Here is a 15,944-nt window from a genome sequence, read left to right as displayed (position 1 = left end):
AATCACCTGCCTCCAAACAAATTTGAAGTGAAAAAATCTTAATTTCATTAAAAAAAGTACTTTCTTTGTTCTGTGCATAGGTGCCAATATATTTGACCCCAACTGTAGAACAACAACGACTAGGACTGTGAAGGTCATAGACTTTTGAATGACTGTTATTGGATGGTCAAATTACTTGGTCAGCCAACAATTTTGTATTTAATTTTTGTTCATTTTTCTTGTTTAACTGCATGTGCTGGTGCTGCAGGGAGGGAGGCGTTGCTAGAACATATTGCTTGTTTCAGCAAGCAGCAACAAAGTTTCATGATGCATCAGGCTGTCTCGTCTTCAGTCAGCTGTTTGTTTCAAATCCAGCTTTATTTATACAGCACATTTCAGACATGGCTTGCAACGCAATGTGTTTACATACAAATAAATAAAAGCTTAAATATTTACTACACAAAAAAATTCAATAAAAAGAATGAGAGAATGCCAAGAGTGTGTAAAGGGTGGCAACTTGGAATCTTGAAAATCTTGAAAATATTTTGATTAGTTTAACTTTTTTTGTGTGTTTTTGTTACTACATGATTCCATATATGTGTTTTGATGTCTTCACTATTCTACAATGTAGAAAATAGTAAAAAAAAAAAAAAAAACCCTGGAATGAGTAGGTGTCCAAACTTTTGACTTGTACTGTATGCCAAGTTGCTCTCTCATAATATCATAATGGACCTGAATTTCTTCTCTTCTGCTCTGCCTTTCTGCAGAGAAGTGAACTTTCCTCGCTCATCCAATGAGCTCTCTGTTTGGTATGGCCTCAATGGTTGCTCTTAATTTGCTATTAAAGTGATTAACTAAATCATCATGAGGAAGGCAGAATAAGCGGTGAAGTATTGTTCATACACTCAAAGTCTGTAGCAACTTCAGAGAGGGAAGCATTTCTTAATAATGCGTTAGGTATTACACTGTGCTATGGGCAACAAGGTAGTAAAAAATGCACAGTGGGGATCAGATACATCAACAATAAAGGATATGTCAATATAAAGGCCCTTGGTATTAACCAGGCCCAGAGTATGGCTGTGGTTATGGGTGGGCCCAGTAACATGTTGGATAAAGTCCATAGAGCTCAAAAGATTGAATTCATTAATGGCCTTGGAGTCGGTCTCTTTTGTCAACATGAATATTAAAATCGCCCAACACAATTATTTTATCATAGTTCTCAAGAACAATAGACAAAAGTTCAGTTTAAACCTCTTTAGGCTAAGGGGCAGTATTTTGATGTTTGGATGAAACACGTGCCCAAAGCCTATTTCTCAGGGCCAGAAGCTAGAAAATGCAGATTAGGATAGAAAACACTAAAGTTTCCAAAATTGTCAAAAATATTGTCTGAGTTTAACAGAATTGAATGGCAGGTGAAAATCCATCCAGGAAGTGCATTCACTGTAAAGCCTTTTTGAAATCTGACACGCTGGTTGGGTTAACCTCTTGCTCCTACCTGACACGCAGGCGTCCCATCTAGACATCTGGAAATGCAAATGCACTACGCTAAATGCTAATAGTACTAGTTAAAACTCAAACGTTCGTTAAAATACACATGCAGGGTATTGAATTAAAGCTACTCTCGTTGTGAATCCAGGCAACAAGTCAGATTTTTTAAATTCTTTTCGGCGAAAGCATGAGAAGCTATCTGATAGCATGTAACACCCCAAAAGACCCGCAGGGGACGTAAACAAAATAATTAGCATAGTCGTCGCTACACAAACCGCACAAATAAAATATAAAACATTCATTACCTTTGACCATCTTCTTTGTTGGCACTCCTAGATGTCCCATAATCACTATTGGGTCTTTTTTTCGATTAAATCGGTCCATATATAGCCTAGATATCGATCTATGAAGACTGTGTGATAAACGAAAAAAATAGCGTCTTGTAACGTCATTTTTTAAAATTAAAAAAGTTGACGATAAACTTTCACAAAACACTTCGAAATACTTTTGTAATGCAACTTTAGGTATTAGTACACGTTAATAAGCGACCAAATTGATCACGAGGCGATGTATATTCTTTAGCTGTCCGTCTGGAAATAATGTCCGGGTAAATCTCAACCAAAATATCCGGTCGGAGACCGGAAGAACTGTGCTGCCTTGCGTCTGTTTGACCAAGAAACAAATAGTAGGCAAATGACAAGACTCTAGACATCGTGTGGAAGCTGTAGGTATTGCAACCTCAGCCCCATTAAATGTGGTTCACCTTTATCAATGGGTTCAAGTCGCGCATGGATATATTTTTCCATTTTCAGTGATCAGATTTTCCTGCACTTTTCGATGAAACGCACGTTCTGTTATAGTCACAGCTGTGATTTAACCAGTTTTATAAACGTCTGAGTGTTTTCTATCCACACATACTAATCATATGCATATACTATATTCCTGGCATGAGCAGCAGGGCGCTGAAATGTTGCGCGATTTTTAACAGAATGTTCGAAAAAGTAGGGGGTAGGAGTAACAGGTTAACAAGTTAATCTGTGTTTTGGTGTATTGCACTTGTGATTTCATGAAAAATAAAATATTTTTAATTATTTAATTAGAATTCACCGGATAATACGGGGGAGGCTTCAATAAGAGCGGCACTACAGTATGATTACAGCCATGTTTCAGTGAGAACATGCAATCAACTTTGCTCAGTAATGAGGTCATTCACGAGGGAGGTTTTACTTGTGATTGCTTTAACATTTTTTTGTGCCATATTCCTATTCTGTCCCTGGGGCATCTGCCTTGAGGTAACCAATGGAATAAGAATCAAATGATTAACGTTAGACCCACTAGAAGGTGAAGGTAACCCCTCTAGGAGGTGTGGGATGCTACCCTCCCTCCTGGCCAACATCCAGTGAAATTGTAGAGCGCCAAATTCAAAAACAGAAATACTCATAAAAATTCATGAAACATGCATCGGGTTAAAAATTAACTTTGTTAATCCAACCACGGTGTCAGATTTCAAAAATAATTTACGGCGAAAGCAAACCATGCGATTATCTGACAACAGCGCCCAGCAGACAAATCATTACAAACAAGACTTCAAGACTCCATGTTACAAATGTTCATTTTGTTCGATAATGTCCCTCTTTATATTCAAAAACCTCAGTTTTGTTGGTGTATTTTCCCCCCAGTAATCCATGGAACAAAGTGCGGTCACAACAGACACAAAATCTAAAAAGTACCATAAAAGTTTGTAGAAACATGTCAAACGATGTTTATAATCAATCCTTAGTTTGTTTTTGTCATAACTAATCAATCATATTTCAACCGGACAATGGCTTCATCAATAGGAAAGGAAAAACAAAGGCACGGTCCAGGTTACGCGCAGGACTCATGTCTGGAAAGTTCCACTGTCGTCTCATTGAAAGTGGTGTTTCTCCCTCATTCTTCAGAGTAAAAGCCTGAAACTATGCCTAAAGACTGGCCACATGTAGTGGAAGCCATAGGGATCGTGAACTGCACCCATAAGTCTTTGTATGGTGGATAGTCTTTCAATGGAAAAACAGGCATTTAAAAAATAAATCCATCCAGGAAGTGCTATTTCCTCAGGTTTTTGCCTGCCATATCAGTTCTGTTATACTCACAGACATTATTTTAACAGTTTTGGAGAGTAGTGTTTTCTAGAAATTAGTCCTATCCAAATCTACCACTTATATGCATATCCTAGCTTCTGGACCTGAGTAGCAGGCGGTTTTACCTTGGGCATGCTTTTCATCCAACATTCTGAATGCTGCCCCCTTCCCTAGTGAGGTTAAAGAAACATACTGTAAATTAGGTTACTAACAATAACCATAGTTCCATTTCTACAGGAGTTTACAAGATTTCCAAGTCGTATTTTGCTTATTCTGACAGGGAGAACTGGAGCACTACCAGACCCTGTCCATCAGTCTCTAAAACAGTTTGCAATGTTGCTGGAAATTATCCCGGAACCCCTGCGGTTAGAGTGAATCCCATCTCTTTATAAAAAGTGCTGGTTGGTCCCACAGCAAATTGAAGTTGTCACAAAAAAGAGACATTTCTGTCATTGCAACATTTCTTCAGGTGCTCGTTCAGGGTAAAGAGTCGGCTAAAACATTTCAAGCCCCTTCAGTAGCACGGGAGGGGGCTAGAGAGAATTATTCTCTTCCCTGTGCTAACGAGGGTGTTTTTTTAAAACTGCTGTTTTAAGCTGTTTGATAGCTGAAGCGGATCTTCTCGGACAGATGAAGTGGCCAGACTGCCTCCCCTATCGCCTATGCCTTGTGAGTGTCCAGCCAGATGTTAAGGAGTTGACCTTAACATCTGTTTCTTGGATTGGGACAGATCAATGCTGCCCGACTCATTGACAGTTTTGCTATAGGTGGCATTTAGATCTGACATTGGGTTTTCCTGGGTTACGGCAAGGTCGGTGTACTTAGAACGCAAGTTATCCTTTTCTCGCAGCCAAGCTAACAGCCAGAACATCTCTTCCTTAAACTGCTTGATGATGGTGCATTTCAGGCAGACAAATCCCTGCCCATTTTCCAGTCACACCTTCATTGTGTGAAACATTTCTCCTGATGCAACTGTGCCCAACCGTGGATAAAAACACAGGTGGGCTAGCACTGCCAGCGTTAGCCTGCTCCGTTTTCATGATGGCTAGCCGCTAACTGCTACTTAACAGGAATCCAGGACACGTTTTGGGAACTGTTGCCCAGACACTTTATTTGGAACACAAATTCATTATTGCGCCTTGTTAAGCACTGGTCCAGAACCTGTTAGAAAAAGAAAAAATGGGGAAATCCGATTCCAGTAACTCTCAGGGACCCTTCCTCAATAGACTGTCCTGTCCACTCCGGAAGTGATGTTCAGGAAGTCATGACGTTTGGTCATGGTCCAGAAAACGACACTTCACAGGAAAGGCGTTTTGATATTTGACTACAAAAGTAGAACACAAAGGAAGCTATTTGGTTTGCATGTCAACACAAAAAGACCTAAGGAAATGCAATGAAACACTGGTTCCTCATCCTGGAAAATCTGTAGTTTTGAATGGGCCTAACCAATGTCACCTCTAGGCTATGTTTCAATGTCCACACCAACCAGCATACCACAGAGTGTATGTATTGGGCATGATTTCTTTGTGGTATACTAATATGGACATTGGAATGTAGTGCAACGGTCTCTCAACCCCTTGGGTTGTTTTCCCTCTAATTGGATAACTTGCTTCAGGTTTTCCCCCAACAAAAAATTTGAGACACTGCTAAATGTAAAGTCTCCTGATCCTGAATGAGAGGATAGTATAGGAAGATTGAGTGGAAAGCTCCAGTGTCACATGCAAGGTCAGTCATAATTACACATTTTACTTGGTAGTTCTAAGCAACAATCATGCCAATCTGGTAGTAGTTCATGTGGCAAAAATAGGCCTACCTGGTATTTTACGGTAGATATCAAATCAGTTTATTTGTCACTTGCGCCGAATACAACAGGTGTAGACCTTACAGTGAAATGCTTACTTGCAGACTCTAACCAATGGTGCGAAAAAAAGTGTGTGTGTGTGGGTAAGTAAAGAAATAAAACAGTAAAAAGACATTTGAAAAAAGAGTAGCAAGGCTATATACAGACACCTGTTTGTCAGGCTTATTGAGATGGTATGAACATATAGGTATCGTTAAAGTGACTGCATATATGATGAACAGAGTAGCAGAAGTGTAAAAAGAGGGGTTGGCGGGTGGTGGGACAATGCAGATAGCCTGGTTAGCCAATGTGCGGGAGCACTGGTTGGTCTGGCCATTTAGGTAGTATGTACATGATTGTATAGTTGAAATGAATAAGCAAATAAGATGAACAGAGAGTAGCAGCAGCGTAAAAGAGGGGTTGGGGTTGGGGTTGCGGTTGGGGGGAGGCACACAATGCAAATAGTCCGGGTAACCATTTGGTTACCTGTTCGGGAGTCTTTTATTGCTTGGGGGTAAAAACTGACGCCTTTTTCTCCTAGACTTGGCACTCCGGTACCGCTTTCCATGCAGTAGTAGATAGAACAGTCTATGACTGGGGTGGCTGTGGTCTTTGACAATTTTTAGGGCCTTCCTCTGACACCGCCTGCTGTAGAGGTCCTGGATGGCAGGCAGCTTAGCCCCAGTGATGTACTGGGCCTCTGAAGTGCTTTGCGGTCGGATGCCGAGCAATTGCCGTACCAGACAGTGATTCAACCGGTCAGGATGCTCTCTGTTGCAGCTGTAGAACCTTTTGAGGAAAAAGGTCTTTTTAGTTTCCTGTGGGGGAAATAGGCTTTGTCGTGCCCTCTTCACGACTGTCTTGGTGTGTTTGGACCATTCTAGTCTGTTGGTGATGTGGACACCTAGGAACCTGCTCCACTACAGCCCTGTCGATGGGGATGTGCTCGGTGCTCCTTTTCCTGTAGTCCACAATCATCTCCTTAGTCTTGGTTACGTTGAGGGATAGGTTGTTATTCTGGCACCACCCGGCCAGGTCTCTGACCGTCTTGTCGGTGATTAGCCAACTGTTGTGTCATCTGCAAAGTCTTGCCTCTCACGCATCTCAATATCTCTGGTGGCAACATGATTTTGCTGAGTGCCCCTTTAACTAAGAATTGACAAATTAAGCTTATCTTTTTTTTTTTCTTGTGTTACTTATCTTAACAAAAAATTGAACTGTCCTATATGTTAGACTACTTATTTTGAGCTTGATTCATTGTTTCCATAAAACTAATAATTAAGTAACCATTTTTAAATGGTAACCTTGTGATTTGAGATGTTATCTAATTCCAAAGTAGCCTTAAAGTGGAACTGACAGCATTTTAGCAACATGAAATCTTAATCTGTTCATATACACCCTCCCAGGAAGAATGCCACTTTTTAAAACATTTTCTGACATCAAGCACTTATGGTCAGTTTCATGTTTTCATTCATTCTTAGAATGTTTGGGAATTACGTAGAGTAAGGCATTCATGAAAATGCTATAGCAATATAGAATTTGTGCATTTTGGACAGTTAATAGAAACTGCAGGAAATGAAACCTAATAAAAACATGTCTTGTCCAGGACGGGAGAATATGCAGACCGTTGCGCCAGTAGACCTTTTATGTAAAGGCATTTCCAATCAGGCCTGACATAATTCACTTTGAACTGGACTGTGTGTTTACAGGCAGTTGCAACCGTGCAACTTCAGATCAGTAAAACGCATTCCCCAAAAGCCACAAAATAACGTTACACCTGACTGGATTTCTGCCACTATGTCAATACCACGGGAGTCCTTTTACATTTGTGACATTTACAGTCCCATTGATCAAATAGTCCTAAAAAGGAAATATCTCTCTCTCGATGGTTTGCACAACAAGATCATCAACTAATGCTAGCCAGAGCAAGATGGGGAATTGTAGCCTACTCATCCTTCTGTAGCTTGTCTGCCTATGATTCGTACTTGTCCCAACCAATCACCTAAGCTAACTGGCTAAAGTTGGCTAGCTCTACTATAGCTACTTCCAGACACTGTTTACATGTTATCTCGAGCAGGGTTTCCCAACATCTGTCCTAGGGCCCCCCCTGGCTGCACATTTTGGGGTTTGCCCTAGCACTACACAGCTGTTTCAAATAATCAAAGCTTGATGATGTTGGTTATTTGAAACAGCTGTGTAGTGCTAGGGCAAAAAACTAAACATGCACCGGGGGGGCCTCAGGAAACCCCGATCCAGTGCATTCGTGAATATTACTGACACGGTCGTAGTGCGTTCGTAAATTCATCAGTTATTCTGCGCTTTGGGACACATACAAAATCGGAGAGGATGGCATATCTCTTGCGTTCGCAACTTCACTCTGGCTAACTGGTTCGTTCTAGTTCTTGCTAGCTAACCAAATGACACTTGCATCTGTGTGGAGCCACTGTTTTTGTACAAAATATTGAGTCGTTGAAACTGCATCCCGACTGGCGGCACCAAACAATGTACCTACTTGGTGAAATTATATTTATCATGCATTGAATCCATCTATTCTGCCAACAATGCCTTAGTGTACAATAATGGAATGTTGATTCAAATATAACCTATTTTTAAAACCTCTAAAATTGGTTTTGTAGCATTTGTTCCACTTTAATAGTGGACTGTAGAACAAAGGACTTCCTAGATTTGTTCTTTGACCTACTGTAATGGTATTGAACATTGTTCATACTCGAGATATGAAGATATTGGACACCATAAGTGGTGACTAAACATTCCAAAGGCCCCAGAGCTTGTTTGGCATATGCGTTTCTCTCAACCCTCTAATTTTAACCAATGCTATACTGACACCTGGTGCCAGTATGTGGTACTGCAACAGGTTGACAAATTCTCCATTATCTGCTTGTTTCTTCTCCCTGTGGCCATATTCTTAGTCTTATAACTCCCTTGGTTTTCTTTCTTCTGATTCTGCTCCTGAAACATCCCTCTTTCATGTCTCATCATACCATCTTTGTCCTCCCTCCTTTCTTAGCCTCTCATTTGAGTAGTCATTGAAGGAAGGACCTGGGGAAAAGTTGTGCCACTTGTCATGTGCTGTAACTCGCTGTACATTTTCTTCAAAACACAAAAAGACATGTCTTAGAATCTAGATTCTAACAGCTTTCCTTCTCTCTGTAGCCGCTGCGCCTGACGCCACAGAGGGAGTTCATCAAGTCTCTGATGGGCATCGGCAAGCGGCTGGCCACGCTGCCCACCAAGGAGCAGAAGACCAAGCAGCTCACCTCAGAGCTGTTAGTGCTCAACCACAAGCTGCCTGCCCGCGTCTGGCTGCCCACTGCAGCCTTCGACCATCACGTGGTGCGCGTGCCCCACACACAGGCCGTGGTGCTCAACTCCAAAGACAAGGTGACCAGAAGGCCTAGTAGTTTAAAACCTTTTTAAGTTAACTCATTTAGTTATTTTCTGAGGTGCCTGGAGTTTTAAATGGAACGTGCCCCAATGCTCTTTCCATGGGACTATCTGGTTAAATGTACCTTTAAAAAATAAAAGCTCTCGAATTCCATTCCCTAAGTATGATCTCTGACCTCCTTCATTCTCTCCTTCCTCTCAGGCCCCGTACATCATCTATGTGGAGGTGCTGGAGTGCGGGAGTTTCGAGACGTCTACCATTCCCGTGCGCATTCATGAGACGCGCATCCGCAGTGCCCGCTCTGCAGACAACCTCCTCCCAGAGTGCGTTGGCATCACAGCCGAGCAGCGCGCCGGCAGCTTCTCCACTGTGCCCAACTACGACAACGACGACGAGGCCTGGGCCGTGGACGACATCGGCGAGCTGCAAGTGGAGGTAGGTACCCGTGGGGAACCACATGGTGGCACCGTGTGACTTTCCATCACATTTTGATGACAAGGGTGAAGGAGTGAATCAGATTTGAATGTACTAGAACCCTGGGGTCCTTCTATGGTTCCAGCTCCCAGAAGGCCACACCAGTAGCAGCGACAACATCTCCCAGTTCTCTGTGGACAGCATCACCAGCACTGAGAGCAAGGAGCCCATCTTCATCGCCGCTGGCGACATCAGGTACAGGGGTCACTGTTAGCTAGAATTGCTCTGCTAGCTTGTAGTTTCTCTTTCAAGACTTGCTTGACTTGGGGGGCTGCCTTTTTTTCCCAAGTCAGTCCATTATATTAGTTCACAGAAATCCCCAAATTACATTGTTATAGAGACCTCTGATTATTCACTGTTAAGAGTTCATATGCATTTTGACTGATGGAATTTCATGCCTTTTTAACCAAATTTCCATGCCCAATAACTGGTGGCGTCGCTGTAGCCTACATGGAAAGAAGTCGGCATAAATGTGGCATTGACACTAGAAGGCTGCTGGTCTGTGATCCCATGTAGACCTATCTCCTACCGTTGTGCTGTTGATCAAGGCACTTAACCCCCCCCACAAAGTAAAATAACTGCACTGTAAGGCTCCTGTATTAAACACATGTGATCAACCCTCCATCTGGAGAGCTACTGGCTGTTCAGGCTTTTGATTCAGCCCTGAAACACACCAGAGTCTGCCTAACAAGGTCCTGTTGAGCAGCTGATGTTTAGGCTACAATGTGGTGTGTTAGAGCAGGGCTTGAACAAAAGCCTGCACGCCCAGTAGCGCTCTTGGAGGACGGTTGACCACCCTTGATATCAAATATTGCAACGTTACAGCCAGATAGTTTTATCTTGTTAGAATTATTCCCTCATTAAAATGGATCATGTAGGCTACTTCAAAGCAAGGTAGCTAACTAACACATGTTTATCTATAACCTTAAGGCTAAAATGTTTGTTTCCGGGGAGCAATTTGTCAATTAGGCTATTCTTAGAATATTTTCAACGTCGGAATTACATAGCCTACTGTTTTAATAGAGGGGGGGAATCGCAGCTTTTAAATAAAGGTGTTAGATCTATTTTTCAACGTTGCTGGTGGAAAGGCTGAGTCAACGACTAACTTTTTAGATATAGATCATGCGAAATAGCTTGTAGCATGGCTAATTATGTTTTGAATTGGCTGTTCCGTTAGTCTATCCTTGTTTTATAGGCCTACTGCTGCCTAAATGTCGATCTCTCCTTGGTCAATGGCCCACTTACACACACACACACAGATGATCCGCAGAACACATACGCGCTGAACGGTAGGCATAATTCTGATCAGGGCTGATATGTAAATGTAATGATTTATGAACATAAGAACCCTGATTTGACAACTTGGAACATATCATCCTGGTGTTCAGGCTGGCACATTCTCAAACTCTGGCACACACACACCAGATTCAGAGACTAGTGTCAAATAAGCTTGAACAAAGAGGAGTCAGGATATGAAGGCACTCTCCATTACTATTCAATGCCGATCCTTCACTTTGATCAACTGTTTTTTTTTGCCGCTTCTGTGTGATTTGCTGCTTCCGGACAGCTCCGGCCCAAGTCCAAGCAATGCTTGTTATAGTTTAATGTATTTGGGTCCATCGCTATGGTCTGGATAGAGGTTTTACAACAGCATGTTTCTTTCTTAGGCGACGTCTGTCAGAGAACCTGGCCCACACCCCCACCACGTTCCGGAAAGATCCGGAGGACCCGTCCGCTGTGGCGCTCAAGGAGCCCTGGCAGGAGAAAGTCAGGTGTGTGATTGGCAGATCAGAATGAATAGAAGGGACACACATGGATGGGCGTACACAATCCCACCTGACGATACATGTCTATCCCACTTAGGTGCAGCGAAGAACAGCACATTGTGGCACTGTCAAGTAATTTTCTGTGTCTCACTATTTCCTCCCGCTCTCTCTCTCCATCCCTCAGGCGGATAAGGGAGGGCTCTCCTTACGGTCACCTGCCAAACTGGCGGCTGCTGTCGGTCATCGTGAAGTGTGGGGACGACCTGAGGCAGGAGCTACTGGCCTTCCAGGTGCTCAGCCAGCTGCAGGTACGTGACCCTCCACAGTCGAGTCCCATTCCACAGAAATGCTATAATAATACTAATAATGGATTATTATTAGCATTCCCCGGCTAATGCGCTCCACTTCTCCCCCTTCTTCTCCAGTCCATCTGGGAGCAGGAGCGCGTCCCCCTGTGGATCAAGCCCTATAAAATCCTGGTGATGTCATCGGACAGCGGGATGATTGAGCCCGTGCTGAACGCTGTCTCTCTGCACCAGGTGAGCACATTTTTTATCAATTAAATGGACTCCACTTGAAATGTCATGACAAAGCTGCCCAAGTTGTTTAGCTATGTGATGCAGTACGACTGCCCTCTTGAGATGAAGATTCTGATAATATAAGTAACAGTTTGATCCTGCACTATTATCAATAGCTATTTTGTGCAGAATACCGTGTTGGTTGCCATTTCTAATGGAGTGCTGTGTCTGCTGCAGGTGAGGAAGCAGAGCCAGCTGTCTCTGCTGGACTACTTCCTGCAGGAGCACGGCAGCTACACCACCGAGGCCTTCCTCACCGCCCAGCGCAACTTTGTGGAGAGCTGCGCCGGCTACAGCCTCATCTGCTACCTACTGCAGGTCAAAGACAGGTGGGCAGCCCTCCCTTCTCATCCCTCCTTTAGTTTCACTAGTACTATTACTCCCCTGTTCTATTTCCCCTCTCCACTTCCTGCATCGTTGAGGATGTTTGGCTGCGTTTACACACAGTGTAAACACCGCTTTTGTGGTGTGATAAACTACCACATCCCACCCTCTCCTGTATTCCTGTTTTACTCACTCCCCCTTCTCTCGTCTCCTTTCTCCAGACACAATGGCAACATCCTCCTGGACTCTGAGGGCCACATCATCCACATTGACTTTGGTTTCATCCTGTCCAGCTCACCCAGAAACCTGGGCTTTGAGACCTCTGCTTTTAAGCTCACCAGCGAATTTGTGGATGTGAGTCAAATAAATGAGTGAATGTGCGTTGTCACATAAAACTGTAAACCGGAATTGCTCATACAGCTAGCTGCCTAACAATTGAGTTAGCAATCTCACAATGTTCACTACATAAATACATTTGTTGGTGTGTTAAAAGATGCTATTAGCGACATTGAGTTGGCTGGTTATCTGCATAACCTGTCGGTTTTGCATGTGTAAAAAGTCCACTCTGTTGTCCGCGGTTCTCTCTCAGGTGATGGGAGGCCTGGATGGAGACATGTTCAACTACTACAAGGTGCTGATGCTCCAGGGCCTGATAGCTGCTCGCAAACACATGGAGAAGGTGGTCCAAATAGTGGAGATCATGCAGCAAGGTACTGTTTGCTAAAACGGTATATGAGCATGGTCAGTGTGTCGCCGTTTCCATGTACATGATCTTTCTGCCCTGTGTCTGGTTTCTTTTATGGTCCTGCTATTACAACTCTCGTCTCCCCTCTCTCCTCCCCCACCAGGCTCTCACCTGCCCTGCTTCCATGGCTCCAGCACCATCCGCTACCTGAAGGAACGTTTCCACATGAGTCTGACGGAGGAGCAGCTACAGGTGCTGGTGGAGCAGATGGTGGATGGCTCCATGCGTTCCATCACCACCAAGCTTTACGACGGCTTCCAGTACTTCACCAACGGCATCATGTGAACAGTTCAACACCGGGACACAACCACATAGGACATCCACATGGGAGAGCAAGCAATCGTGTACACACACACACATACAGATGGTGGCGAACGTGTGCATATGGACTCAAACATGTGCTTGCCATAGCAGCACATCTACAAAAATGGACTCTTGTATAGACTAGTACTACAGGATTTGTTTGCAAACTTGATATGTTCTTTGTCTTAGACTTCTGCCCCCCCTCCTCCCCCCTCCTTGTTTTGGCCTTGTGGAGGGGGAGACTGCACCTCCTTCCTCCTGTCCATAGGACTTTTACCTCATTGACGGTTTAAAAGAGGCATAACGCACAGTTCAAATCGCACACGAAAACGATTAAGTATCAATATTGGAGGTACTTCATTGAAAAGGGGAGGGGCAATGTGGGAGAGGGCGTGGTGTAAATTCAGAGGAGCCAAGAAGCGTTTTCTCAGATTGGACAACTGCAAGAGCAAATCAGAGGTACATATCGAATATGTACTTATTTTCCATTGTTCTTAGAGCAAAATGGACTTTGAGAAGCCACTATGTAACGACAAAGAAAGCACAAGACAGGTTTTCTAATGGACAATTTCCCTCCTCTGAAAATTCTGTGGTCATCAAGAATGAGCCAGCCCAAAGAGAGGGAGGGAAGGACTATTAAAAACCATGGGTGTATGAGTGTTATCTGTCAGGAAAACAACACTTTATTCCAAGAGTTTGATTTGTTTTGAACTGGAAGTTTGAACTAGGACCAACACGTCTCTTCTTAGGGGTCCAAGCATGCAGCGAAGCTGCTGGTTGTTTTTCTTTCCATCCTTAAAAGGAGCAGTTTCATTTCAATCTGGGTTTCAGACAACTGGTTCTCATCCAGTAAAGTACATCTGTACTTACTGTTACAGATAGAAATACCATTAATAAAAAGGACTGTTCTCTCACATGACAGTCTGTATATTCAACAGACTGTGTCATGCCAACATACATCATGTAGGGCTTTGCTTTGCTAGTGTCACTCTTAAAGCCACCATACTTGAAGGAACGCTAGTGTCATGTTGAGCCTCATGCACTTGACAGTTATGTTGAACCAAAATGGCTACCTGTGGTTACATATATAAAACAATTGCAATGGATTTATGCAAAAAAAAACTCAACATTGATGTTCCACTAATGTTTGTCTTTCATCTCTAACTAAATGTGTATGTTATGTTAACTAAGGTTGCATATTTAACGAATGCTCAACACGTCCCTCTCTCGTTGGCTCTCAGATGCATTCCTGTGACTAACTCGGGCCAATCCAGAGAGGTTGTCCTTGAGCAGACAATGTAAATAATGGGAGTGATGATTTCATTCCTCTGTCTTTTTATTTCTCCTTATTTTGAACAGTATGAGCTCATTATCACAAGTCAACTTCCTTGATATGTGAATTTTTTTTAATATGATACTCTACTAAACCGATTTGAGTTTTTTGCTCTCTTAAACACAAACATGTATTCAGTATTGAAGAGAGCTGTTTGAAAAAGCTACATGCTGGGATAGCCTATAACTTATATTACCTGCTTATGTTTGAAAGCTGTGTTGTCGGTGGGTGGCTTTTGTGTATAGCAAAAATGACAGAAGTCAAATGAGTCATTCATGTGAGCAAACCAATGCCTTGAGACATACTTTTATCAATGCAACAGTTGGGACAAAGGCGTGCAGGTCATGTACCCAGGAAGTTTATTTGATCAAAAGTTAAACACTTCCTGCTTACTCTTCATTAAATACTACTTTCATTGCCTTTCCCCTTCATTTATTCCAACCCTAACATTCTGTAAAATGATGTAAATAACTCAAGTGCATTTTAATCTTTACCGGAGTGGGTTCTATCAAACCCCCGTTGATGTTCTCTCCCATTCTGAACCATGGAGAAGCAGAATTGTGTCTTTGTCCAGTGTCACACCAGCTAAATGCTTGTCCATGGGTACAGACTGCTCCAGATAATGTATAGATCACACTATTGTTCTGAACAGAAATGTCTGCTCTACATGGAAAGTTTTTTTGCCCTTTTTTAAGTTCTGAACATTGTGCCCTCAGAGAGACGTGGTTTTAGACGGAACTGGTCCACCGCTAACACCAAGCAAAGCATTTATTTGACTAAATTAACAAGTCCTTCGTCCTTGATACTAAAGACATTTTAGAATGTACAGGGGAAGAAATATTGCCCACTTTTGTATCAGAACACTTACACTTTAATCTTCCTAATTATATGTTTCGCTTTTCATACACATGGTACAGAGACGAACCTTGTATCATGTTGCCTAAATGCATGACTCCTTCAATAAATTGGAAAGTTGTTTTCTTGTATATTTTCTTGGTTTTCTTAACATGTGTTGATAAATTGTAGGGGGAATTTTGGATATATAATTGTATAAAATGTGAGTCACGTGATTACATATACACCCAGTAAACTAGTAATGTATTGCAATAGATTTCTGTTTTCAGTTGCATCAAGGATATACTATATTGTAATCAACTGAATATGAATTGTAGCAAATTTAATGACAACCTGTCCTCTACAGCTCTTTCACAGTGATTCTAATCATTTGCAGTGCTGATGCTACTATGGCTGTTTTACACACAGCCGAATTCTGATCTTTCATTAATTGGTCTTTCAACCAACCAAATCTGATGTGAAAATATCTTTGGTCAAATGACCAATTAGTGAACAAATATCAGAATTTGGATGCCTGTGTAAACTCGGCCAATGACTTTAATTCTACGGTTCTACTTTGTCAAAGTTCAGCATTCTTCCAACAAACACAGTCTTGATTGGACTTGACATTTTTGGCTACCTGAAGCTTTTGTCTTTCATTATTAGGAGCTGTTTTTCTTGATTTGAGTCCAATATCAGAGACGAGCATCGTGCAGCCGGTGGCCGTGTATATCTAGGCCTACTGTAAGTAAAA

General features: G+C 42.5%; 1 protein-coding gene across 2 annotated transcripts in view; it reads left to right on the top strand.

Moving 5' to 3' along the window:
- LOC118399369 (phosphatidylinositol 4-kinase beta) overlaps window positions 1-15,342 on the top strand; it is a 33,653-nt gene extending 18,311 nt beyond the window's left edge. Inside the window, exons 1-11 of one of the 2 annotated variants that reach the window (XM_035795402.1) lie at window positions 7,649-7,815; window positions 8,602-8,829; window positions 9,035-9,268; window positions 9,393-9,502; window positions 10,975-11,079; window positions 11,258-11,381; window positions 11,499-11,612; window positions 11,829-11,980; window positions 12,197-12,329; window positions 12,565-12,685; window positions 12,824-15,342. In XM_035795402.1, the coding sequence (XP_035651295.1) occupies window positions 8,644-8,829; window positions 9,035-9,268; window positions 9,393-9,502; window positions 10,975-11,079; window positions 11,258-11,381; window positions 11,499-11,612; window positions 11,829-11,980; window positions 12,197-12,329; window positions 12,565-12,685; window positions 12,824-13,005 (1,461 nt within the window). In that variant the 5' untranslated portion in view covers window positions 7,649-7,815; window positions 8,602-8,643 and the 3' untranslated portion in view covers window positions 13,006-15,342. Of the gene's footprint in view, window positions 1-7,648; window positions 7,816-8,601; window positions 8,830-9,034; window positions 9,269-9,392; window positions 9,503-10,974; window positions 11,080-11,257; window positions 11,382-11,498; window positions 11,613-11,828; window positions 11,981-12,196; window positions 12,330-12,564; window positions 12,686-12,823 lie in introns of those variants that run through there. The other variant, XM_035795401.2, reaches the window with a different exon arrangement.
- Window positions 15,343-15,944: the final 602 nt, after the last annotated feature.

This window comes from Oncorhynchus keta, chromosome 20 (assembly GCF_023373465.1).
Source record: "Oncorhynchus keta strain PuntledgeMale-10-30-2019 chromosome 20, Oket_V2, whole genome shotgun sequence".
Lineage (NCBI taxonomy): Eukaryota > Metazoa > Chordata > Actinopteri > Salmoniformes > Salmonidae > Oncorhynchus > Oncorhynchus keta.
This window is presented reverse-complemented; position numbering and strand designations above follow the sequence as displayed.